At 37.1% G+C, this 25,104-nt stretch overlaps 1 protein-coding gene across 1 annotated transcript in view; it reads left to right on the top strand.

Moving 5' to 3' along the window:
* The window catches only part of ELP4 (elongator acetyltransferase complex subunit 4), a 140,820-nt gene that overhangs the window by 33,247 nt on the left and 82,469 nt on the right, over window positions 1-25,104 (top strand). Inside the window, exons 5-7 of the mRNA XM_066552001.1 lie at window positions 2,039-2,178; window positions 9,038-9,122; window positions 14,224-14,412. Coding sequence (XP_066408098.1) covers window positions 2,039-2,178; window positions 9,038-9,122; window positions 14,224-14,412 — 414 coding nt within the window. The remainder of the gene's footprint in view (window positions 1-2,038; window positions 2,179-9,037; window positions 9,123-14,223; window positions 14,413-25,104) is intronic.

The following is a 25,104-nucleotide window of genomic DNA, read 5'->3' as shown; positions in this document are numbered from 1 at the left end:
TTGGGCCTGAATTTTGAAGAGATGGTCCTTGAGTCTCCAGCTGGAATAGGATTCTTTTTTCTTTACCATCTTGTAAAAAGATCCCAGTAACACTTAATATAAACTATAAACTAGCATAATACAAAGCTAGAAGCCGCACACCGAACCAGAAGAGAAAAACTTCAAGCCCAAAGTATCAGTGTCAGAGAGGGCTGGCGAGTGTGCGCCGCGCGCGGCCGCTCTGCCCCGCTCCATTATTCACGCTTCCTTGGGTCAGGTAGGCTTCCCAGCAGCTCCCTGCTAAGCCTGGGAATGCAGGACACTGAGCCCTATTCAGGGCCCTCTGCCATGGACCCAGCTTTTATTGCTTTTATGGGGTTTTATTAGCGCCAAATCCCAGGCTCCACCCAGTTTGTAGGCGCTGTGCTCATTCTTTGGAAGCGGGAGAGGTTATCACCTACCTTAATCCCTGCGGCGGGGTGGATTAAGGACACCAATGTGCCTCAGGATTCTCAAAGAGGATCCTGGAAACTTCTTGTTTCTTCTTTTTTGCTGTCTTTACTAAACTCTATTGGGCCTCAGGAAGGATTTGCATCTGAAATGGGCGACCTGGAGCTTTTCTCAATGAAGACATCAGATCAAAGTTCAGTTAGTCAAGGCCTTTCTAAAACATTAAGGGGGCTTGGAAGTACACAATAAAAAGATGAGCTCTGGCAGAGATTGCAGTAAAAACATTCTGATCTGTAATCCGGATAAAGAATAGATTATAGGCCAAAGAACAGCCCCTGTTTAAATTGCTTTCAGAATCCTTGTTTTGAATAAAGTTACATTTTACAAGAAAAACATTTAAATTTTGATGGAATGTTGTGTCTTGTGGAACAGCCTGCTTTAAAAATCAGATACCAAGAAATAAATTGGTACATTGATTTAGAGAATGTGCTTTTCTATATATATATTTTTAGTAAAACTGGTTGCCTCAGATGACTAGATATTCATAAGCAATTCCATGGGGTTTTATTTTTTTTTTAAGTAATTATTTCTTTTGACTAAAAGTTTGGGTTTCATTGGTTATTCTGGGAAAAGTATTGCATTATTGTTCCTGTTGATATTCCCTGATAACTGACCAGACCTAACACCTGTTAGTCAAATAATTTCAAAATATTTACCCTAAATCAAATCATTCTAACTAATCTTAACAGTTTAATACATTTTTGGTGAAGTACTATCTACTTGAATATTTCATGGTATAACAGTCTGGAGGGGGAGTCCCTAAACCAGGACGGGGGGGTTAACTTTACATGTATAATTCAAATAATGTTGCAGGTTCTGTTCTGCATTCCATTAATATGGACCAAAGAAATGCATTTATTTCTTCTATTTAATAGCACAGCATGTTCAAAATGTGTAATTCCTGCACAGGTATACATTAAATTTGGTTTATGGTGTTTCATATACTGAACTTAAGATCTGAAGAAAATGTATCTTCATTATAGCAAATCATAGTTATTGCACGTAATGCTCAGCCTACTGTTTATTTGATTTTCAAGGAACTGAAAATAATTTTAAGCTATTTTTTATTTTTCTATTAAAATCACTTATATGAAGATGCAATGGTTGGTTTTTTCACTGATCATAAATAAAGAGAAAAATTTTCCAAGTCAGCTGAAAATATTTCTGTAGCACCCATTTAATTGTCAGAGACTGAAAAATCAAAGAGGCTGAACACACGATGTTCTGCTGATTTCATAGATCTGGCCTCTGCAAAGTTGTGATCATCTGTCTAGAACATGTGCAAAAAATACATTCTTTTAATTATCTGGCTTCACTTTGGTGCTGCAGCTTGGAATAGTAGAGGTTGAACTCTGTGTGAAAGATTCACATTCAAGTATGACAATGGGGGAATGAAAACTTAGTAGTAATTATTATAATGTTTTTCTACTTTAAGCTTTTATTTGGACTGAATGGGAAAAAAACAGAGGTTTGAAGTGTATTGCTGGTTAATTACTTTCCTTTGACAGATAATCGTTTAAGATTGTAATCAGTACTGTTGTTTCCACAGACCAGCCCAACAACATATACAAAGTTTGGCCATTATTATGATGTTTCTAAAAAAATGTCTCCAGAACTGTGTCAGTCTGTGAAACTGCACAGTTTTTACCTCCATGAAGAATTGCCTTTTGAGCCTAAAATGAAAACATGGTAAGTTTTGTCACCACGGTTCTGTTGTGTGTTTAGATTTTGCATGCATATTGGCAGGAAATGATAATTGAGTCTAAAATAAATTATTTTGGGTCTAAAATAAATTATTTTGGGCCTGCACTTGCTGTGGTGATGGAGGGGGCGTCACGAGCAGTTTGGCCGTGGGTGCCACTCAGTGCCACCCACCTGGAGTGGCACAGGGACAGCTCAGAGCTCTGCTCCCAGCTGGGGGAGGGTTGGAGTTCTGGATGCTGAGAATTTCAGGGTTTCTGTGCTGGCAGGCACTGACCCCCAAGAGAACATTGCATTTGACCTGAGGCTGTGGAGAAGGATTCCAAAACGGAATGACAGAACTGGGATTGTGGGTGTGGAGTTTGAATAGAATGGGTAATATCACATGGTGGAAAATGTAGAGTTTAGGATTTTAGAATATAGTAATACATATAAAGTAAGATGGAGGTTTTAGGGTGGAGGCTGGTCCTTCTTCACCGTCTTCTCCTTGGGTTTGGGTGGTTTTGTGTATTTGGACAGGAAACTCAACGTTGTGGACTTCAAGTGATTTATTATTGGGTAAAAAGTGAAAATAATTTAGGTGTCATTTCTTAATTGGATAGTTTAGCCTTAAAAGGCCTTATAACAAAAGATAGCCATTTTGTGCCTTGTTAGTGAAGAACTGCAGAACTCACTGCCTGTGAGACTGTAACAGAGATGAGAAATAATAAACACCTGAGTCTGAACATGAGCTGTCCTCTCAAGTGCCTTCAATCCCAATCCAGCCAGAGGATGAGGAAGCTGAAAACTGGCAGGGGAGGGAGCAGGTTGGCAGTGACAATTAAGGCAGACATTACTAGGACAGCCTGGCTGCATGTCGAGCCCAGCCCTGCTGACAGCCCGGTGTGGGGACTGGGAGAGCTGTTCCTGTCTGGCTGGAACCCTCCCTGAGCAGCATGCCCCAGCAGCTCAGAGATGGGCTTGTCAGGTGGCTATCAGCCTTAAAAGGATCTCTGCAGTTTGCAGGGCTTAGGAGACAGGCCATCCTTGACCTACATAGCTCAGAGTGCTAGATCAGATTACTTGATGATGTGCTTTTGCTTCTTACATCCTACAGCTTCACCTAAGGAAAATGCAATATGCTGTGAATAAAATTACAATCACTAATTACATCTTGCAAAACATTTGCTATTCAAGCTCTCCTTGGAATGAATAACTCATTATGTTTATGGCTGTCAGTAGGGAATTAAGGAAGACTGAGAGAAAATGAGTGACAGTAGCAAAGACTCCTCTTAGCCTGTAGACACACACATCCATTGTGTCTTTCTTGGAGACACTTCAAGTCAAGTCAAACATCAAGGCTGGGCCAGCAATTTCTTTGTCCAGCCCAGTCCCTGAATTTATAGAATAGTGTAATTTATATAATTCTTATGAAACCTAGCTTTATAGATCCCAGTGTATAGGGCCAGCTCTTGGAGGCAGTGTGGGATTGACTGGGATTGATTTCCACTGCAGTGCACTCATATAAAACCTCAGATTTATGAAACAGGTGCAGTATGAGCCACCTTTCTTAGAGCTGTAGCAAAGCAAAAGCCAAGTCTCTAATTTGTTCTGTGTTACATGAGCAATTGTTTCTGCTTTGAGAAGTAAATTCTTGTGATAGTGTAAAAAAAACCCCGATTTTGGGTCAAAGCAGAGAACTTCTTTCTATATTAGTATTTTAACCAATTTTGTTTATATGTTCATCTTATAATTTCTAATTTTTAGTAGCAGAGCAGTAGAGGATGGACACAAAAAAATCTGACAGGTTGCAAGTGTTGTTACAGTTACTGAGCAATTTAACTCCCTTTCTCTTCTCTAGCTAATGAGAATGTTGTGACTCATCCACTAACTATATGGCTGTCAAGTATTAGTTCATTTTACATTAAAATCAAATTAACTCATCAGGAATGGACTTTATGCATTTGATTTTATAAGCCCTGTTTAATGCTGATATTGTGCTTGTGTGCCAGCCTGATAAAAATGCATCCTTCTTACTATGGGAGTTCTACTCTTTTTTTCTTTAGTTTAAATCTAACAGAAAGATTGGATTTGTGTAATTTTCTTGACAAATTAGTAGAGCACAGAGTGATGAGGTGAGGAAGATGAACAGATAAAGGTGGCCTTTGGAAGGCTTATCTCCTTTTCCTCTCCCTGCCACCTCAACATGGGTCTCCTTCAAGAAGCCCCTCCCAAGGAAATGAAGGAATTGTGGTGTTGGGAGTAAAGGCAGGTACCAAAGTAACAGCCAGCCACCATTCCAAACATTGTCATGCAGTCTAAAAACTACATGATATATGACAGGGAGGAGCAGAGACCACACTGGGAATACCAAACTCTTAGAAATCTGTGGGGGATGTAGAGTTCTGTAAGTCTTTCTTTACAGTAGCTCATTTGTCTTCTAACTTTGATTATTGTCATTTCTGACCACAAACACAGTAGGTTTTGGATTCCCTATTTTAAAAAGGTTGTACTAGGTCAGTGTTAAGAGAAGGTGGGAAGGAAGAATTTTTCAAAATTACCTTCCCTGATATTAGGCTTAAAAAGGAGAATGGAAGTTCTTGGAAAAATGGAAGCAGAGTTAAAAGCTGACATGCAGAGGATGCAACTCTCTCTTCTGCAGTCATGGGCTGCAGTAAATATGGTAGAAATACAGGCAGGAAATATGGAGATGTTTTTCTAATGATTTGCACAAGAAGTAGTACAATACTCCTGTCCTGCAGACAGCAGTATTGTAGAATCTCCATCACTGAAAATTTCTAAGGACAAGCTAGGTAAACATCTGTCAGACTAACTGGGGTCCTTTTCATCCCTGTATTTCTGATTTTTTAATTCACATTCGTCATGATGTCTAAATTAAATGAAATTAAATCCAAAAAAAGAAATCCATTTTATTTCACCTGTTCCTCAGTGAGTGAACTGTCTCTGTAATTGTAGCTAATGTATTTTTTTAGATAACTTCAGAATTTCCCTTGCAGGATCAGAGATGAAGGGAATTTATATAGGCCAGAAACTCTTGGCCCTTCTGAGAAATCATCTATATTTATATATATGTCCCTCTCTGGCTATCCACCAACAAACAGTTGGTTTCTCTATGGACTTGGAAAGAAAGGTGATTTTTTTTTGCCTGATTAGATTAAAACTGATCTTTTCTTTGCATTTAAAAATGAGTTTTGGAGGTTTTCAATATCATTTGAATGGATCAGTCTTCCTTTTGTTTCCTGTGTTTTCACGTGTGTGTGTGTACCTGGTTTTTGATAGAGGCAGGGGCAAAGTGTTACCCTATAAACTGGCACCTGCCAGACAGTGCAGGTATAACACTCAATAGCCATGTTTGCTCTCCTTCCTGCAGTCCTGGGACCTGATGGCTGAATTAGACCATAGGCTTCCCTTGGGATAATCACTCAAGGTGGACAGAAGTTCATTTTCCCATGCTAAAACTTAACTGAAGCCAGTGCTGCTAAAGGAAGCAGTAAATGAGCCTGGGTGTTGGGTGCCAGAAGAAGGCAGAAACCCTCCCTGTCTTATCTCACTTTTATGCTGGGGAAGGGCAGTTGTGTGCTGGGCCCAGCTTTACAGGGATGTGTGGCTGACAGGAGCTGCTGTGCAGTGGTTGTTGCCAGGATATTCTGTGTCCTGGTCGCTGCACTGCTGGAGATGGTGCCCAGCAGGAAGCAGGAATATCCTCTCTGGTGGCCCTGGGCACTGCAGGCAACACTGATTTTCTATCTGTGCTTTCATATTTTCCCTCTATGCTTTCAGTGTCCTTCTTCAGGGCAATTGCCAAACAAGAGGGTTTGGTAATGAAAAGATCCAAAATAATTAAATTCTGGTTTTTCAGCGATACTTGTAAATCTTACCTTAAGAAAGCATGTGCTTTTGAAAAAAGAATAAATTTGTCTAGAGACTGGATTTACCAATAAATTGAGATAAAACAGATTTGAATTAGACCACAGGGCTCCCTTGGATGATCACTCAAGGTGGATGGAAGTTCATTTCCCCATGCTAAAAATTAACTGAAGCCAGGCTGCAAAGCCAGTGCTGCTAAAGGAAGCAGTAAATGAGCCTGGGTGTTGGGTGCCAGAAGAAGACATAAACCCTCCCTGTCTTATCTCACTTTTATGCTGGGGAAGGGCAGTTGTGTGCTGGGCCCAGCTTTACAGGGATGTGTGGCTGACAGGAGCTGCTGTGCAGTGGTTGTTGCCAGGATATTCTGTGTCCTGGTCGCTGCACTGCTGGAGATGGAGCCCAGCAGGAAGCAGGAATATCCTCTCTGGTGGTCCTTATTTTCCATCTCTGCTTTCAGTCTCCTTCTTCAGGGCAATTGCCAAACAAGGAGGTTTGGTAATCAAAAGACCCAGAATAATTAAGTTGTAGTTTCTCAGTAGCACTTGTAAATCTTACCTTGAGAAAGTACGTGCATTTGAAAAAAGAATTAATTTATCTAGAGATTGGATTTACCAATAAATTTAGATAAAACGGGTTTGACTGTCTTGCCTAATGGAGTCTCCTTTTCCATAACAAGGCTATTTGTCATACCCTTGATAACCTCACCTTTGTTAAGTGCTTGGAAACTATCAGCAGAGAAGTCAGAGCCTTTGTTGTAACCAGGATACCTTCTTGCCAGCTCCTGCTTTACCCATTACTAAAGTGGTAAAAAAAAGAGTAAAGGAGGAGTTGTTTAAACTCATTATCAACATCAAATTGTGTTTAGCAACAAAACCAAAAAAAGACTAGAAATTGGAAAATAAGAAATATCTTATTTCCTTCCTTAAATATTGTGACAAACATTGCCAGAAGGGTAATGCAACTTGCTTTTATAAACAGTGCTTCTAAAATATCTTTCATGTTCTTATTTACATAAGATGGGTCAAATTCAAGGAAACCATGAATATTTTAGAAAGAGATAGAAAAGCACCTGTTTTGATATTTTTTAAAAATCTACACATACTACATGATTTTTAAAAATTCTTTCTTTGCTGTAAATCTCTTTCTGGTAGATTAATTGAAGATCTATTTTATTTCTTTATTTTAATTTTGAGACCCTTTAATGCTGCAAGTGCTTTGGTTATTTTATTCTTTTATCCACTAGCTTTTAAAAACAAGTTAGGAATGAATCAGAAATCGGCAAATATTTTGATTGCAGTATATTCTCTATCAAAATAATATCTGTTGTGATAATGCAAAAACACAGAGAGAATTTTGGCTGCTGTGGGGGGCTGAAGTTGACCCTGTAAACTGGACAGCTGCCACACAGTGTAGGCAGAACATTTAATAGCCATTGCTTTTGCAACTGAGCACTGGGAAAGTAATGGACTTGAGAAGTTCGACTTGTTTTTTTTTGTATAGCAAGGCAGACTTTATGCATGACATACCAGGTTGAGATCATACACTGCCAGTTAATTTTCAGGTCTGAATTTCATAACGGGTATTAAATTACTGAAGTGCATCAGTTTAGCCAGTAGCTTTCTTGGGTATTAAATCTGAAACAAACCCAGAGTTTGGTTTGGAAGCTCTCCTTTGTGTTCATATGAGAGAAAGGTCATCTCTTAATGTTTTTTGATATTGAATGTTTCAAAAGTCACATTTCTTAGGACCACGTGACTTTTTTGATTGTAGATGTTTATAACTCAAGTATATTTGAGGGTTGGGGTTGTATGGATACTGTTTCCTTAAAGAAAGCACACATTTTTGAGTTGAAGCAATGGTGCAAAAGACAGATCATTGCAATTCTTACATGCTTCTCAGAAAAGTTGAATTCTCTCCTGTGCCAAGGGATGAAAGCAAGATTATTTGGGTTTATTCATCAGTAAAATGAATTTGGATAACAGTCTAGGCTCTTAGTAAAGTAATGGGAATAATATTAATAATAATATTTCATTAATATTTGGGCCAGGTGGTCTCTCAAGGTGCCTTCCAACCTGAGCTGTTACCAGACACATAAATTATGGAGCCAACAAGAATATTTTTAAAGGCAAAATTTTCAAAATAACCTGGTGTGTATCCAAAGAAGTACAGCAAGAGGTTTGAATCCTTGACCCTTGATGAGACTGGAAGAAAATGTCAAAGACAGAATAGATGGAAGGGCTTAAGCTGCAATGGGGAACCTGAATCAGCCCAGATACTCAACCCTGTGTGGTCCATGGGATCTAAGAAAACAATTTCTCTTTTAAAAGTGAGCACCTGAATTGTTCTTTGAAAGTAAAGAGCTTCTAAGTCTGACAAGATGATTTGCTGAACCTTCATTTTCTGTTAAGTCTGCTTAAATCCATTTTTAGCCATTGGTTTGCTTTTGTTTATTTTTCTGAATGTTATATTTTCTAAACAATACATAGAGTAAATGCTACCTCGCAATTTTGCTGTCATGCAAATAAAGCTGTGAAAATGCATGAAGATTTTCATAGAAAGTCAACTCTGTTCATCAGGGCATTGATTGGGTATACTTGGAATAACAACTGGGTAGATCTCTGTCAGTTACAGAAGATTAGTACTGGGCTGGAATGGCTTCAACTTTAAGTTGATACATTAAATCATTAATCTTCTAGATGTAAGTGAGCCTGACATAATTAAGTTATCTTAATCCCTAGAGATTTTAGCTTTCACTAAATGTCTGAGCACTGAACTAGTTAATATGAAGCAATCACAACTGCTTATAATGTCAACTTTATTCAAAGAGGTTTTGGGGTTTTTTTTCCTTCTCTGACACCTCTTTTCCATGTGACACTTGCACTGAGAGCTGCATCTATTCATATTTATTTTTTATACAGCTGTTAGAGACTTATAGGAGAATATTGAAATGTGTAACTAAAATATTTCTGCTTCCCAACAGGAATATGAACAGTGCTTATGCAAGGCTGCTTCAGTCCATTCAGAGGATCATTTCCCAGGAGGGCTTTGATGGCTCTGATCCCCAGGTACTGAACACCCTCACACTCCTCTTTAATCCTGTAACTATTCTTTTCTTGCACAAAGTCTTGGACAAATTATTAAGGAACAAATTGTTTCTAAACATTGGTAAAGTAAACAAGCAAAATGAATAGTGTTGTTCATGTGTTAAGGGGTTTTTTTTGAGTTTTTACCTGTTACAGCTATGCAAAGAAAGAAATGTAAGGCAGCATTAGTAAAATGCATTTTTTGTACAATTAGTTAATAAAAGAATGGCCAAATATAATGGAAAGAAGCAGAACACATTTTCATCTACAGTATTTGTTTTTCAAATTATAGCTTTAGCATACTCTGCTCAAGATTCTTGAGGTTAAACATTTACCCCTAAACGTTCAGGTTTTTTTATTGTTGCTTTAACTGGTGTGAATTTTTTACTTGATTAAATGGTAGCATCTTTATGTGGTGAGCATTGAAAAAGAAGTTAAGAAATAAGAATGCTATTTCAATTTATGAATCAGCTTATCAGCCTTCCAAAAATCTCTGTACTCTTCATAGTGTACAAAATGTGGGAATCAAAAACACTTTAAGTGTAACAACATAGGCTGGAAGACCTTTTCTAATTTGAGAAGTGCCCTATAAGTTATTCTCTGTCATATTCAGCAACATGGCAGTTCTTTGGAGCTGATGGAAATAATATAATAAATTGGATAGATTGATGCTCAATTAAAAGGTAATTATTGCTGTACCATTGAAATGCCACTGCAGTAGAACTCAATTAACATAGACTCTGGAGAGCCTGAAATTATTTAATTGAAATTCAATATCTTAGGAATATTAGGGTTTTTTTTCCTGTTGCTTAAGTGCACATCAAGAACTGCCTGAATCGCTGGAATAGCCTGGGAATGATTTTTGCAGGAGATGATGCAGGAGAGGCTGTTTTCCTGCCTGCCAGTGGGGTTTGGGAGCGTTACCTGCACCGAGCCCTCGTGTGTAAATGTCGGTGCTTGTGCTCAGCCGAGATGTCTGGGAGGGTTTTGCCCTCCCCTCGGTGGCAGTGCCAGCCTGGAGAAGGCCATTGGTCCCTGCCAGGCCCCTCTCCCCACGGTAGCCATGGCAACAGGGATGTGTGTCATCCTCCCGTGCTGCACGGGGATGCTCCTCCTGCCTCAGAGCCCTGGGTGACACAAACACCCTGCCAGCCTCCAGCCAGCCTCCTGCCCAAGACATCAGCCTCTTATTGCTTAGTTTTCTTTATACATGCACTTATAGAAAAGAAAATGAAGGTTTTTCAGAGCCAGCACTTGGGTGGTTTTTTTTGCTTGCAAAAATTCAACATCACCGATCATTATTTTCTCTGGTTTTTGTCAATTGTTTCAAAATGACTTACTAGTGTCGATAAAACAAAACCTGAACTTTAACTGGGATGAATCTAACAGTGTATGTTTGCTCAATAATACATATAAATTTCAAAGGTGAAACTTTAAAAGTTATTTTTCAGGCCAGTTTATTGACCTAGAAAGCCATTAGCACTATGTAGTTCTTTCTGTTTTAAGGGAGGCAAGGCAAACAATTTCCTGGAGTGGTTTCTGTTATTTTCTTTTAATATTCCACTTTCTCCTTGCATCTTTCTTTGTACAGTCAAATTTTGTACATTTAGAAGCCTTGTATAATACACACTTCTTAAAAATGTGGCCAGACTTGAATGTAGCAGTGGCCTGGAACACACCTTGGATCTTTTATTTGCCAAATCTCTGAGCAATTCCTTGCTATTTCATTTCATTTACTGAGCTCTCTAAAGTGCTTTTTAAGTAGGCAGGTGTGAAGATTGTAGAGTAAGGAGCAGCCTGTATCTTTCTGGACCTGTGTATAATTGCCATATATAATCATAAAAGCTTCTGAGAAGTTTGTGCATGTATTCCCACCCTCAAATAATCCTGTACTTGACTGGCAAAACTTTCAGATATTTTTTTGGCTGCTTTCACATCAATTTGCCAATGATACTTAGATTTACTCCTTTATTTGAAGAAAACTGAGCAGGATGTGACTCATCCCAGCTGAGAGATGGTTTGACACAATTGGGAAAATAAGTGAAAACCACCATTAGAGGTTTGGTAGCCTTTGATAAAATACTCAGGCATCTCTAGGACCTAGTACACTCAGTTAACATTAGTTAATAGTTCATAATATTTAATAATTAGTTAATATTTGGAACATTTTGAATTTGAGTTTGAATTACCTAGAAGCTACAAATACAAGCATCAGGTTTACAGCCTTTCTAAAGCCTCCCACTTACTCTGCTATTGATCCTTAAGTGGCAATCCTTTACAAGTTGATCATGGTATTAAGTTATATGGAATAGCACCTCTTTGTTTCAGAGTGTTTTGGGTCTTTCATGTTTGACACCAGAGGTTTAATAGGCAACTATTTCCTAACATTAATTTTGTATGCTTTGGAGGCTTTCAGGGTAATAGTTGGGGGGGATTTTTTTGTTGTTGTTGGCATGGAGTTGGGTTTTCTGAATTCTTCATAATCAGAATTTCTGCTGCCAAATCAAACACTCTTAAAAGAATTCCTTTTTTTTTAATTAGAAAATAAATCCAAACTTCCAGGCTAATGTGAATACTAAAGTTCTAGTGGTGCATTTTAAAAAATGTTACCCTACTCTTTACAACAGGCTGGTTTTGGGAGAATATTAGACTTACACTTTTCTTATATTTCAGTTTTGGCATAATAAACTAAAATAGAAATAAATTATATATATTATGTATATTAGTATATATCTTTTTGTATAACAAATTATGCTGATAGAAGTTCTATTACTGGCCAAATAAATACATCTGATATTACCAGGTGTCTGAATAGCTTTATCTTTTACTGCTCTTATGATTTGATGTTGTGAAATAAGCATCTGTCATCCTCTCTCCATTAAGAGAACAGTTCTTTCCTCTGTATGTTGTTCTTACAGATGTTCCTCATAAGAAAAAAATATTTTTCTCATTTAAAAAGTTTCTATCTATGTTTGTGTTGAAATTTTGAAATACTTTAATGCTTTCTCCACCTGGTTAATGTCCATGATATGTGGATAAAACAATTTTCTTAAATGCCTGGTTGGTTTTTTTTCCTGTTGCTTAAGTGCGCATCAAGAGGTGCCTGCATCTGCTCTGATCAGAAGTAATTAAATAATATTAGACCAAAACTTCTCTTTTTTGCTCTTCTTTTTAAAACTGAACACCTAATCGGAGAGGACACCATACAGAGAAGTGTTGTCTTATCCTGTGCTGTTGTCCTGATCTTCATGCAGTGGTGTAAAAAGTTCACTTTTTGTAACTAAATCCTAAAAGCTGCAAAGCCTGAGACTAAAGAAGCCAGAGTTGAAGCACAGATTGCTTCCCCAGGGACTGGGAGTGAGTTGGCATATCAGCTCCCTGGGTGAGACACACAAGTGGATAAAAGCAGAGCCATGTGGGGCTGTGTCTCACAGGCTCTGCCTACCCAACATGGGTGGGGAAGCTTTTGGAAGAGCAGCCTCTTGTCTTGCCCAAACCTTTCCTCTGGATTTCCAGAGCAGCTGTGCCACGGTTTGTGCTTGAGAGTTGCTGTTTATTCTAGCTGTTGGAAATTAATAGCTACTGATGCCTTGTGCAGGCTGCCCTAGAGCAGAGGCTGGGCAGAGCTAAAGAATCAAGCAGGGATTGATTCAAAGCATCTCCTCCATGGATCCACCTTGGGCAGTACCAGAGCCCAGCCAGGCCTGCACCCAAGATGAACCAAAATGGCCCCAAAATGCCCCAGCGCTCCCGGGCTCTCTGCCTTGGATCAGTTCTGCTCCATTTGCATCTTGCAGTTCATTGTCCCATTCCAGCTTTAGCCCCTGCAGTCCCACCCTGCTTGTTTTTCTCTCTCCAGCCCACGGGGTTTGTGCTCTTGGGCTGAGATTGGGATCATTTGTCCTTGGTGCCCAGCTGGAGCAGGAATTGTTTTGTCTCCCTGCTCTGTGCACAGAGCTCACCATCCCTGAATATGAAGCTCAGGAAATACACACTAAAGCAGCACAGAATGTGAAAAATATAAAAGCTAAACCTGAGGCATCACTGCAGTTTATTAAAACATTTTTCTCTAGTGAGAAGTACCTGCAAGCTTTTACTTATCAAAACTAATATTTATACATATATATGTGTGTGTTTAATTAAAGAAAGCTGGTCTTCAAGTATGAACCCTGAACTCTAGAAATGTTTCTTTCTTACCTTGTGCAGGAAGTCTTTCAATGATGAAGTTCCTTGTCTTTCAGCCATTGATAGAAAATATATCTAAAATCCTTTCCAAAGACCACCAGGAAGGGTCACATCAAACAAGCAGAAATGAGAGTTGTCATCATGAGAGAGAACATTTTATTTTGCATAAACAAATTAAAACTTTGACTTCATCATCTGTCCCTTCAGAAATGGAGCTTTATCTTGGCAACTGCCTCTGAAGCAGGGCAGAAACTCTCATGTCAAGGTGGGGTCCTTAAGGGACCGTCTGTCCCCATCACACTCTGTGTTTCCTCAGCTGTGGCTACAACTTAGTGGGAAGAAGAAAGGGACATAAATGATACTTGGAGACTTCTAAGGTAGCGGCAGGTCCCTGTGTTGGTGAGCAAAGCACTGGCCTTGTTCTCTCAGAAGGAGCAGAAAAAGTGGATCTGAAGCAGACCGTGCAACAGTCAGGCTGTGAAAGTGACACAGCAGAAAGGTGAAAATAGAGGGAGAAGTTGTGTTTGATTACTCCAGCAGGCTGCCTTAGAACTGGGAGCAAATACTCTTCTACGTGATTTTTAAGATAGTGATGGCGGGTAGAAAGGATGTAAAATGCCCTAGTGTTCCTAGATTTTATTTCAGAATATACTTATATTTAGCTGGTTATAAAATACAAATTAGTAGTTCTCAGTATTTCCATGTGTCTATTAGATTATCCATGGTACCAAAGCAGTGAAAAAAAATCCCATTCCATTTGTAATTTTTATAAGATTGACAGAGATTACTGTGATTACATAAAACAATTATTATGGACATGCATTCTAGAAATTGTATTCCTCCTAGCATTTAAAAAATAACTTTTTTTATTTTTTATATTTTTTTTTTTCCCAAACAGAAAAAACAAAGGAATGTTTTGAGGATAGGCATTCAGAGCCTGGGTTCCATCTTGTGGGGTGATGATGTTTGTTGCAGTGATGCTCCCGAGGATCCTCAGAGCCTGACCAAATTCCTGTATGTCCTGCGTGGCCTGCTCAGGAAATCCCTGTCTGCCTGCATCATCACAGTGCCTGCTCACCTCATCCAGGTAGGAATGCTGCTTTTTCTGGCTTCCAGAGCTGCCACATCACTTAGCAAAACTTCAAAGCATATGGTAAAAAAAAAAAAAAAAAGGCAGTTCTGGACATTTTTAATATCTTTTTGTTCAAAGTGTGAACTTAAAATGTGACTGTATCTTATGCTTTTGTGGGAGAGTCCTGCTGTAAAATCTACAAAGAGCTAAGTATAAAATTATTTTATTTAATTGTCCACTAAAGCACACAGGTTTTGGGGGTTTTATTGATGGAACTTCTAGGGCAAACAGTGCATGAAGGAAAAAGAAAATTCTCTTTTCTCAAGCACAAAAATGGGAATACGTTATTCTGGAAGAGGGTTTCAAGAAAATGACACAAAAAAGTTGCCCAATTATGAATTTTAGGGACAGTTATGCCAAATGTGGGTCTTATTCCTTTTTTTAAAATTTGTCAAAATTTCAGAAACTGTAAAAAAGAAAATATCTATAGTAATATCTTTTTCAATCATTTTTACAACATGTTTATGTACTTTCAAAAGTGCTTTCAAAATGTTTTTTGGAGTATCAATATAAGGCTTTTCAGTTCTCTGTCTTTATCTAAAATGCTCATTATAGTGCTATCTCATCTTGTTTCTAAGGGTATAGATTTGCTCTATAATTCTGATATCCTCTTAGACTGGGACTAGGAGCAAACCAGTTATGGCAGAAGTCATTTTCCCAACTGCAAAATCAGAAGCAATTAACAGCATTGTTCCTGATAGTATACAGAGACTTGAATATATCATCTGAAAATAAACTTTTTTAGCAAAAGGAAAAATGTAGATAGTCTTTTGTTCTGTGAGTGTAACTTACAAAAGCAAAAATATTATTATTCACTATGAACAGAAAGCCTATAGTTTTGTATATTTGATTTGATCATAGTAAAAAAGTACTGGATAAAACCTCATGTTTCATTTTCATAGGTAGGTGAGTTTATCAATAGATGAAATCCTGGCTTAGGTAGGTACATGACTCACACCTACTGCATTTTGTTAAAGGTCTTTGAATACCAGCAAATGTTATTTATTTAAATACCAATGCAATTAATCCTTAAAAAATAGAGAAGGTTGATTTTCTGGTTTTATATTGTAGTCAAAAGTGTGTGAATATTTCTCTTGCAGTACATACCTCTACCTCCTTACTTATTATTTTTAAATATGAGGTTGCTGTCTGCCTTCAGAAAGTGAGGCAGTTAAATTTAATGCAAGAAATAGAATTTGTGAATGTAAAAACTATGATCCTACTTCTTAGACACTGGAATTGCCTGTCCATAATTGGGATATATTTCCATCATGGTCTTCTTTATATACCATGCCAGTAAAAAGAATGTTTGTATTTTAAAGAAGCACAGAAGTGTCTCTAAGATAGAAAATAAAGGTTGCTTCCAACTTACTCAAGAAGGTGATTATATTGATGAAATTTCTAGGGTAAACAGTACGTGAAGAAAAAAGAAAATATATAAATTTCAGGGAGTTAGAATTGAAATTCTACCTCATTTTTTAAATAAACGAGTTTTTAATTTTAACAGTAAGGCTGGGAAATCCTGAATTTAAAAAAAATAAATGTACAGAATGTGCAGAATCTTTGCCTAGCTGTCTTAAACAAACTGGAGCATTAATTTAATTTTTTTTTTGAAACTTTGGAAGTTGGTGTACCCTTTCAGCACCGTGCTGTGGAGAGAGCTGTCATTAGGAGGAGCAGAGCTGCTGGGGGTCCCTGGTAGCCCAGAGGAGTGGGTTCCCAGAGCCCTGCTGTGTGCTTGCTGGCCTCTCCAAGCAGCCTGTCAGGGAGCCCCTGGGAGCATGTGTGCAGCCTCCCTGGCACCGATAATTGGGGATGCTGCCCAGCGCAGCCCAACATGTGCGGCGCTGCCTGGTGATCACAGCAGCTGCTCTCCTTCCCTCTGCACGGCTCCTCTCCTCTCTGCTGCGCTCACACAGGCAGGAAAACATCTCCTCTTCCCAGCACAGGGAGCTTTTTCCTTTATTTCCAAGTGGATTTATGTTTAATTCCACCAGCCAGCTCTAGCACGTGCTTTATCTGTCGAATATTCGAGTCAGTGCACTGAGCACGCAGAGAATTCACACTGTTTTCCTGAAGATGTAGTAAATTCCCCATTTTTTTCCCCTGAACTACTCTAGTACTACTCTAATATCTGCTTCCCAGGTTGTAGTTCAGCCCCTAACTAAATTAATTGGGTGGCCTCCACGTAAATTCTTCACACGTGTAATTTTCATGAAGGACATGTAAGTTCGAAATCACATTTAATCAAAGTTTTGTCGGGATGACAGATACAAAAAATTAGCTTTGTCTTTACCTGCTTTGTCATGAAAAAGTATATTTTTGGTAGTGACATCACTTATCTTGTCTCTGTCAATCTCCAGTACTAGTTACTCCAGTGAAGAAGAAATAAAACAATTGGTGGTACTGATTTTTGACAGGGGCAAATTATTTTCAGCCCAGACTAAATCTGGTTTTTATATGAAGTATATGAATAATGCATATATTTTTTTAAATTGTTTTTTTTCCTGTATTTTGCCAAATACTTTGCATGTTGTACTGTGACAGGGAGTTCTCAAATTGACTCTACCTGATTTCTTTCTTTTTCAGAAAGTTTAATTTTGCCTTTACCTTTCATGTTTTGTCCTGTTTTTTTTTTTTGGCTGGTGAGGCATTAAAATGATCCTCCGATTTAATATTTTCTGTATTTTGGTTTGCAGTTTTTCTCATGCTGTCTTCTTAATCTGTTTCTAAACAGTCACATTTTTAGATGAACAGTATTGCTATTATTGTTGGTTCACTTTCCCTAAATTCTCGTTTCTGGTTTGACTCTTCAGTGATTGCAGAACATTAAATAGTAATTTTGTTCTTGATGTTTTCCCTCTGCGATGCAAATGCACCAATGTGGCTCTTACATTATTCCAGCAATCCATTGTCTTAGATTTAATAACTTGGAATTGCATTTATCCAAAGAAAATGCTCATTAATCCAGCCTGATGGGACAGTTCATGATGTCCTGTAAGGCTGTGTTTTGCTAAAAGACACAAGTTTACAAAGAAAGTCTGTTTGTGTGTGGAGTTTTTCCAAAGTAACTGGAAAAAAATTGTAGTCCACTAAAGCACACACATTTTGGGGGTTTTATTGATGGAACTTCTAGGGCAAACAGTGCATGAAGAAAAAAGAAAATTCTCTTTTCTCAAGCACAAAAATAGGAATACACTATTCTGGAAGAGGGTTTGAAGAAAATGACATAAAAAACTTATCCAAATATGAATTTTATTCAGGTGATGTGTGACAAGTTTTTACTTGATTGATATTTTCTACCGATTGAACATCCTCTTATCTTACACTGTCTGTCAGGTAATAAATATTGAGCTACTTACAAGTGTGATTAAAATAGTTGATGGAAGGTTATTTTTCAAATCTTCCTACTGCTTCTTGAAAATGCATTGTGCCTAAGAAATCATATGGTACATTTGAAAAGGGAAAATTACTTCCATTTTTAAAATCTAGCATTGATCAAGGAGGGCAGATTGAAGAGGCATTTCATTTGTTGTTACAATTTCCAAGTTTAAGGAATATTATAAAAACAAGTAAGAATTCTTTTTCTGTGTTTTGATAATCAGTGCATTTAAATACCTAAATTTAGAAAAAGAATTCTTGTGCAATTGTGTGAATGAAAGGACTTTAGTGTCACTGGTCCATAATGGAAAAGTCCCAAATTAGAATTTAAAATATTTTCCCGTTGTTTTGTTGGTTTTTTTTTAATTGCTAGAAATCATTGGTAAATCCAAGAACATCTTTCCGTCAAAATACTAAAGAATGTTTTTAATTCTATTCCTGTCCTTCCCAATTTTGTATGTCTTAAGTAGCAATAGATTTTTTTTTCAGTAGATTTTTATATTCAGTGAGGAAAGCATAGCACTTGTTAAAGCCATCTTTTATTTTGAACTCAAAGCTGGTATTACTGCTAAGGACTAAAAACCATATTAGTCAGCATGTACCAAGGGAAATTAATTGACTAATGAAAAGTCAGTCTGAATAACTCTTCTTACAGAGCCTGTCCTCCGAGTCTGCAGTTCTGTTTAGCAAGGTATTTTCATTATTTCATCCAGTAGGTTAAAAAATTAATTTCCTACAATATTAATGTTTTGAATTGGCCCAAGTGCAGAAGTTACTGATGGTTTCAGTGTAGAAAAATTCAGAAACAAACCTTTTCACATCCCAAGCCTTTTGTGTTCACACTGAGTGATTTAGCAGCTAAACTCCAAGTCAAGAATCCATTGCTAATATAGGATTATAAGATGTGAACTCCTATAGCTGGTGAATTTCTGACAGTTTGAAATCCTTATTCCTATGACAAGAACTAAGAGTGATTGCCTACCTTAGAGCTCTCATTTCTGAGAGTTCACTGGTGTAAAGTGCTGAATAACCTCCAAGTGTATTTGATGAGGTAGCTGCACAAAGATTTGTCTTGAGATTCAGCATCATGTGGGTTTTATATCATAATTAAGGAAGCTTTCAAATTTTGCTGCAAAATAGAAGCCATGAAGATGAAATGGTCTTAATATTTTTCTGGAATTTTTTTTAACTTGCTTTTTAATGCTGCATGTTGCTTTTTGTTGTATGTGAGACATAGATTTTAACAGCTGTAGAAATAGGTATCCAGAGTTGTAAGTTTATGACAGGTATTTTGGGTTATCCACATAGTTTTAGGTATGAGTATTTTGGTTTTAAACATTTATAAAACCATCTTTAAAATTCTGAGTGAGTAAGAAGCTGAGGGAAGTGCCCTATTCAAAATTTAATTTGGGAAACAATATTTTTTTTTCATTTCTCTTATTGCTGATGGTATTTGCTTACCATGCTGTAGAAGAAATAAAAGTATTATGTGGTTTAATAGAATCAGATTTTGGTTGCCAACAAGCTGTGTTCTAGCACTACCACTTCTGATTTGGTAACAAAATTTCAAAAACAAATACAGTATACAACTGAAACGTGGTTTTGTCCCCACATTTTAGCTGTCTGTTAACCAAATTAACTATATTATGGTGAATAGTCATGCTGTTTGTTGAAGTGACATGCCTAAAACAACCTTGTCATTTTAATAAATTTTACTTTTTAGAAGGACACATCCTCCTCATCTCTCTTTAATTAAAAAAAAACCTCTTTCCCAAAATGCACACGTTAAACTGGAGAAGTGTAGGAGCACATGCAAGGTGGCAATTTTATTTTACATTTTAGGTGTATAAACTGAAAATACCCCTTTGAAAATCAGGTAAGATTTAGAACCAAGTCTTTGAACTACAGCAGCAGAGCTAAACAGTTAAATATCCCATCACAGTATGGAGATAGTCATCTGTTCAAGCATATGGAATCTTTTGGCTACTGGACTAAGCAGTTAATATAATGCCCAGTGTCCAGACATGGACACAACTGTTATGGAAGCAGAAGGGAGGAGGCTCATCTATTGAGCCCATTTGGACACTGATAAGTAAAGATTAAAAGAGTGACTTCAAATAATACAGGGCAAAGGAGTTATTGCTTTAAGCAAGTAATTCTTTTAGGAAATGGAAGGTAGCATTTTTTTTTTTTTCCAAAGCAGTTTTTTTTTTTTGTTTTTTTTGCTTAAGTTCAGGTTCTTGAGGAAAAAAAAAAAAAGAAAAAAAGCCCCATGACTAGAATTAAATCTAGGGTTTATCTGTTCTGTTTCAGAATCAGAACAAAGAAAAAAAAAATTTGTGTAAAACTATTTTAGATTTAAATCCTTGCATATGTCCATCTTATTTCCATTAAGATTTCCATCTTAAGTGATTTTCACAGAACCAAATATTGAGCTCTTGTACAACGTGTGCTTAGGAACATTTTGATGGGAACTTTTGGTGTTGTTTAAAAATCCTGAAATTTCGGAATCCAGTTCTACCTCTTTTTGTTTAGACATTCTCTATTAATTAGAATATAATCATAATAAAAAGGAATACTGCATCTTTAATGATGTTTTTGTGCCTGTGTAGTTAAGCTTTAATGCTAGGAGGAAAAAAAAAAAAATTAAATTAGCCTTGTAACCTCTTTCTCTTCCAGACTGATGATGGAAAATAAAAGCTCTTAGCCACAGAATGTAACACTTAGAATTAATATTTAATTAGACCAGCAAATTGTACACCGTGGCTGAAAGCTTCCAAAGAGTTGTTAGTGCCACAATTGACCTACAAGTTTAATAATAACTCACTTCTAGGAGCAAGTGCCAGTTCAGCATAGTGGAGCCACTGTAAGAAAGTCCTGGGAGATTAAAATCAGCAAACCAAATGGCAGGCGAGGATTCCTGGGATGGAGCCTTCTGGAAAGCTGGGAGCTGGAGTAGCTTTGCAGCCAGGATTCAGATGAGAACAGTGGGCAAAAAAAGCTGATCCCTCCTGTTCTGGGAGCTTCTGGTTGTAGGCCAAAATCTTAGAACAGATTTTTTTCTAAATGTTCTTACTGCAGCTATTAATTTCTATCACAAATCAAGTCATGAATGGCTTATCTTCATCTTTTAATTCAGTTTTAATAAGAACATTGTCACTGAATTCACCAGTCATGGATTTTACTCATGGAAGAAAGACACGTTTTTGCTATGATGTGTCATTTAGTATGTTTGTATTGCAGAATGTTTAATTTTATAGCATCTTACTGCTACATAAAGGCATCCTTGTTAGAGTAAGATATGACAAGCACTTTGTGGTAATATTGTGAAATGTGTAAATTAAATATGAAATGAGCATACATTGCAAAATATAATATTTGGAAGGTTAAATAGCCTAATCTTTTCATTTTACGAAGAATTAAAATATAAAAGCCTGGAACTCTCCATTAGACATCCATTTGAGCCTTAATTCCGTGGCAAATTATTCTAGTGAAATAGGGCACCATAAGTTCAAAAATGTGCAAACACACAGCAACAGACTGAGGAAGGAGCACTCTGCATTATTTATCGGCTAGGTCCTAAATAATTAAAGAAATGCCTACTCATTAGTTAAAAATTAAAGCAGGGAGGCCCTTGCCAGCAGAGGGAGCAGTCATGTCTTTGCTTGGGTCCCCTTCCTTTCCAGCCCACCCATCATTTCCACCCTACCTCTCCTTATTGCCCAGCCAGTTTCCCATCTGGACCCAGCTCTGCCAGCCTGCTCCTGATGACAGCCTATAATTTTGTACTGGATAAGGGATTAGTTTTTTAAATGGTTTTTGTATTTCAGAGTCTTGCCACTTGGTTATCAACACCAGTTAGGTGTTCCTTTTGATGCTTGTGTGCTGTTAATTGAAATAATAGTGCAGGTTCTTTTTGGGCACCTGGGAATAAAGTGAGATTCACTGTTTAAAGAATTAAAGTTGCAGTGAGTGTTAGCCTTTCCAAATTGGTAGGAAAACTGCAATGACTTTTTTTTTTTTTCAGGCAAAATGGCAACAAAAGGAACTCCTGAACCTTTTTCTTATAATGGATGACTCCCAATGGAGTCATAGGATTTTAGTTAAGCCAGTTGGTTTCAAATATGTAATTTTGGCAGTTTTGTTGTGGCTCTTTTGTAACATGACTCAGTCTTCAGACTGCTTTTGCATCTCTGTTTTATACTGCCCTATGACCAACTTGTAGCATGGCATATTTTCTGTGTTCAGTTTTCTAGAGGAATCTGCTCAAATGATCAGTTCATTTTTTCAATGCTTAAAGACAAGAAATAACCTACAGATTTCTAATTATATGCTTTTATAACAGTGAGACAATCTGATTAGTGAAAACCAGATAACGTTCAGGGGAGGTGCTGGGCTCATCTTAGCCCACGTCTTGTACTGATTTCTTCATTCTTGTACTGATTTCTTGCTTTCCTGCGTGGAAGAAGGGCTCAACCAGATTTATTTCATCTCCTCAGTGCAGCAGGACTTGTGCACGAGCCCCATGCCCCAGCAGCACTCACAGTCACCTGCAGCCTGTGCTTTCAGTCACAGAATGCTGAGGAAAGAGAAGAGAAAAGCACTGGGCAGGGCTCAGCTCAGAAAGTGTCACCCTTTACCACACTGCACATCTGTCACCTCTTTCAGCCACACAATAACAGGATTTTCAGCTTGCTGGGCTTCCACTCCCACACCATCTTCAGGATGTTTTGCTGCTACCCCAAATGCAAGGATGCACCTCCTGAAGCAAACCTCAGCTGCAGTGGGAGGCAGAGCTGGGGTCCCAGCTCACTCTTGGCTGCCTTTTGCCTTTGGCCAGCTCACACCACACCTCTGTGCTTGTTCCTGACTTGTAAATGAGGAGTGCAGCCCTTGCCTGTCTTTTGTGAAGCACTTGGACATCAACAGATGGAACATTTGATTTAAGCTGCTAGACTTGGTTCATCTTTTGTAGGCTGCAGCAGCAACTGTTATTGACTTGCTTATTTATCTCTGTTTAGTGAGCTCTCCACCATTTCACTGGTGGTCTTTGGGTCTGCCCTTCAATGGCAGAATAGGCGTACTTCTGATTCTCTAAGGTGACAGGGTTTGCTGGCCTTAGATGTTTTCATAGCTCGAGTAATGCACAAGTCCATCTTCAATGAAGAGCCAAAGTTTGTTTTTTGGGGGTTTTTTATTATGTGTTTATTTTTTATTTTGTTTTGTTTTTAAAGTGTGCGATATTTACTTTTTATTTCCTGGCTCATTATTCTTCCTGAAAAATTATCAAAATTAACTGTGTACAGTGTCACCCACCTTCATCTGCCATTTTATGGTAATATGCAAAAAACACTGCCGAGTTCCCACAGCAGAGACAACTATCAGGACAATGTTATTAAAAGCAACCTTAAGAGAACAACCAAAATCTGGAATTAATTTGTTGTGTAACATATTGACCAACAGATGCTTTGTTACTCTCTTCCCATTTTTATGAGTGTGTTGCATCTAATTGCCTGCTCTTCTCTTCACTACTTGTCCTTTCTTTGCTTCTGCAACTTGTATAAAATTTTTCAAAGATATTCTTTACTGCTTTAAATTAGCTAATGTAACTAGCTATGTTATTTAGCTATGATAATATTATATATGAATATATATTATATATATACATAATGTATATATTATAATGTATTTTATCTTCATATATTAATATATAAATATATCTATAGATAGATTATATAATTACTATATTATATAGTAATGTTATTTTACCTCTAAACAAGTCAACCAAAATCAGTGTTTCTCTTGTTTCATCCATAGAGGATATTATACCTAAGCTTTATTATAGTCAGTAAGGTTCTTCAAAGGTAAAAGAAGATTCCTAATCAGTCAGAATCCCCAGGTGTGGATTTCTCATCACTGAAGGCGTTAAACTTTGTTTATTTCTTGAGTCTTCCAGCAAAGACATGGCACTTGTGTTCAGTTTTTTTGTGAGATTGCTACAGATTTCTGCACACCAAAATTTGTTAATGGTCATTTAACATACAATGTATATGGAGTGCATTCATTTTAGATCCAAAATTCAACGTTCATTTAGGAAATTTACTGTGTGCAAACACACCTAATCAGTTTGGAGTTGGAAGATGTGTAGAATTTTATACTTTACAGTCTTTATTAATTATCAAATAACACTTTTTGGCAGAGCAGTTGTTAATTTTTTGGGGTATTTTTGAATAATAATAATAATACATTAATACTTTGAATCCTGCTATTATTCTATTATTATTTGTGAATAATAATCATAATAAGTGCACAAAGTGGATCTCTCGTTAAAACTAATACAAGGGGCCATTACCTAACTTCTTTTACCAAAAGAAGATGTATGGGTAATTCTAAATTTTTCTTGAGTAGTAATTATTAACAAATAGTCATAAATATTTAAGCCATGTTTCTTAATAATTTCTATTTCCAATGTAAAATCTTTTGGAGATGAAGTAGTAATGACAAGTGGTAAATAGTTGTGTATTGTGAAGTCATTACCTCATCGCTGTGTGATAATCTGTCAAAAATATCAAGGATTATTTCATTTATTGAATATCCAACCACTATTTCTTTTTAGTTCAGTGTGGCTGTCTCCATTATGGTGCTGAGCCTACTTCAGTTTTATGACTGAATGTAACAGAATTAAAAAAAAAAAAAACAACCAATTTTTTAGCTTTTCTTGAAACTTCACACACCAAAATTTGCTTTAGTTTCATAAGATTCATGTTATTTGGCATGAACTTGCTTGGTGTCCATTATTGAGGGCTTCTTTCAAATGAAGTGTCAGGATTTCTGGATTCACCTGTTGGTAACAACAGAGATTGTTGCCTCCAATTAAAATTTTACCTGGGCTTGGGAGAAGTATCAGAATTCCTCTTTGCTGTCATACAAAACACTTAAACTGGGTTTTGTCCCAGTACAAATATTTGTAAGTATTGTTTTAGGTGATGAAATTGAAGTAGGATTCAATGTATTAATTCTTAATTAAATTATTTAAAATAAAACCAGTGAGGGGATTATATTACCAGAATGTAAAGATACAGAAGTAGCCCTCTACCAAAATATAGGCCTAATGTCTGAAAAGAGATGTGCTCTTAAAATACCTTCTTTTCAATGCAGTATGAAAGTCCATATTAAAATTATGTTCATGTACTAATCAGAATAAAAATGTAAATATATGCAAAAAGTCCATGTAATTCAAGTATTTATATAGGTGGTAATTGTATC

Source organism: Molothrus aeneus, chromosome 6 (genome assembly GCF_037042795.1).
Source record: "Molothrus aeneus isolate 106 chromosome 6, BPBGC_Maene_1.0, whole genome shotgun sequence".
In the NCBI taxonomy this organism is placed as follows: Eukaryota; Metazoa; Chordata; class Aves; order Passeriformes; family Icteridae; genus Molothrus; species Molothrus aeneus.
The sequence above is the reverse complement of the archived record's forward strand: the minus strand, read 5'-3'. Positions and strand labels throughout refer to the sequence as shown.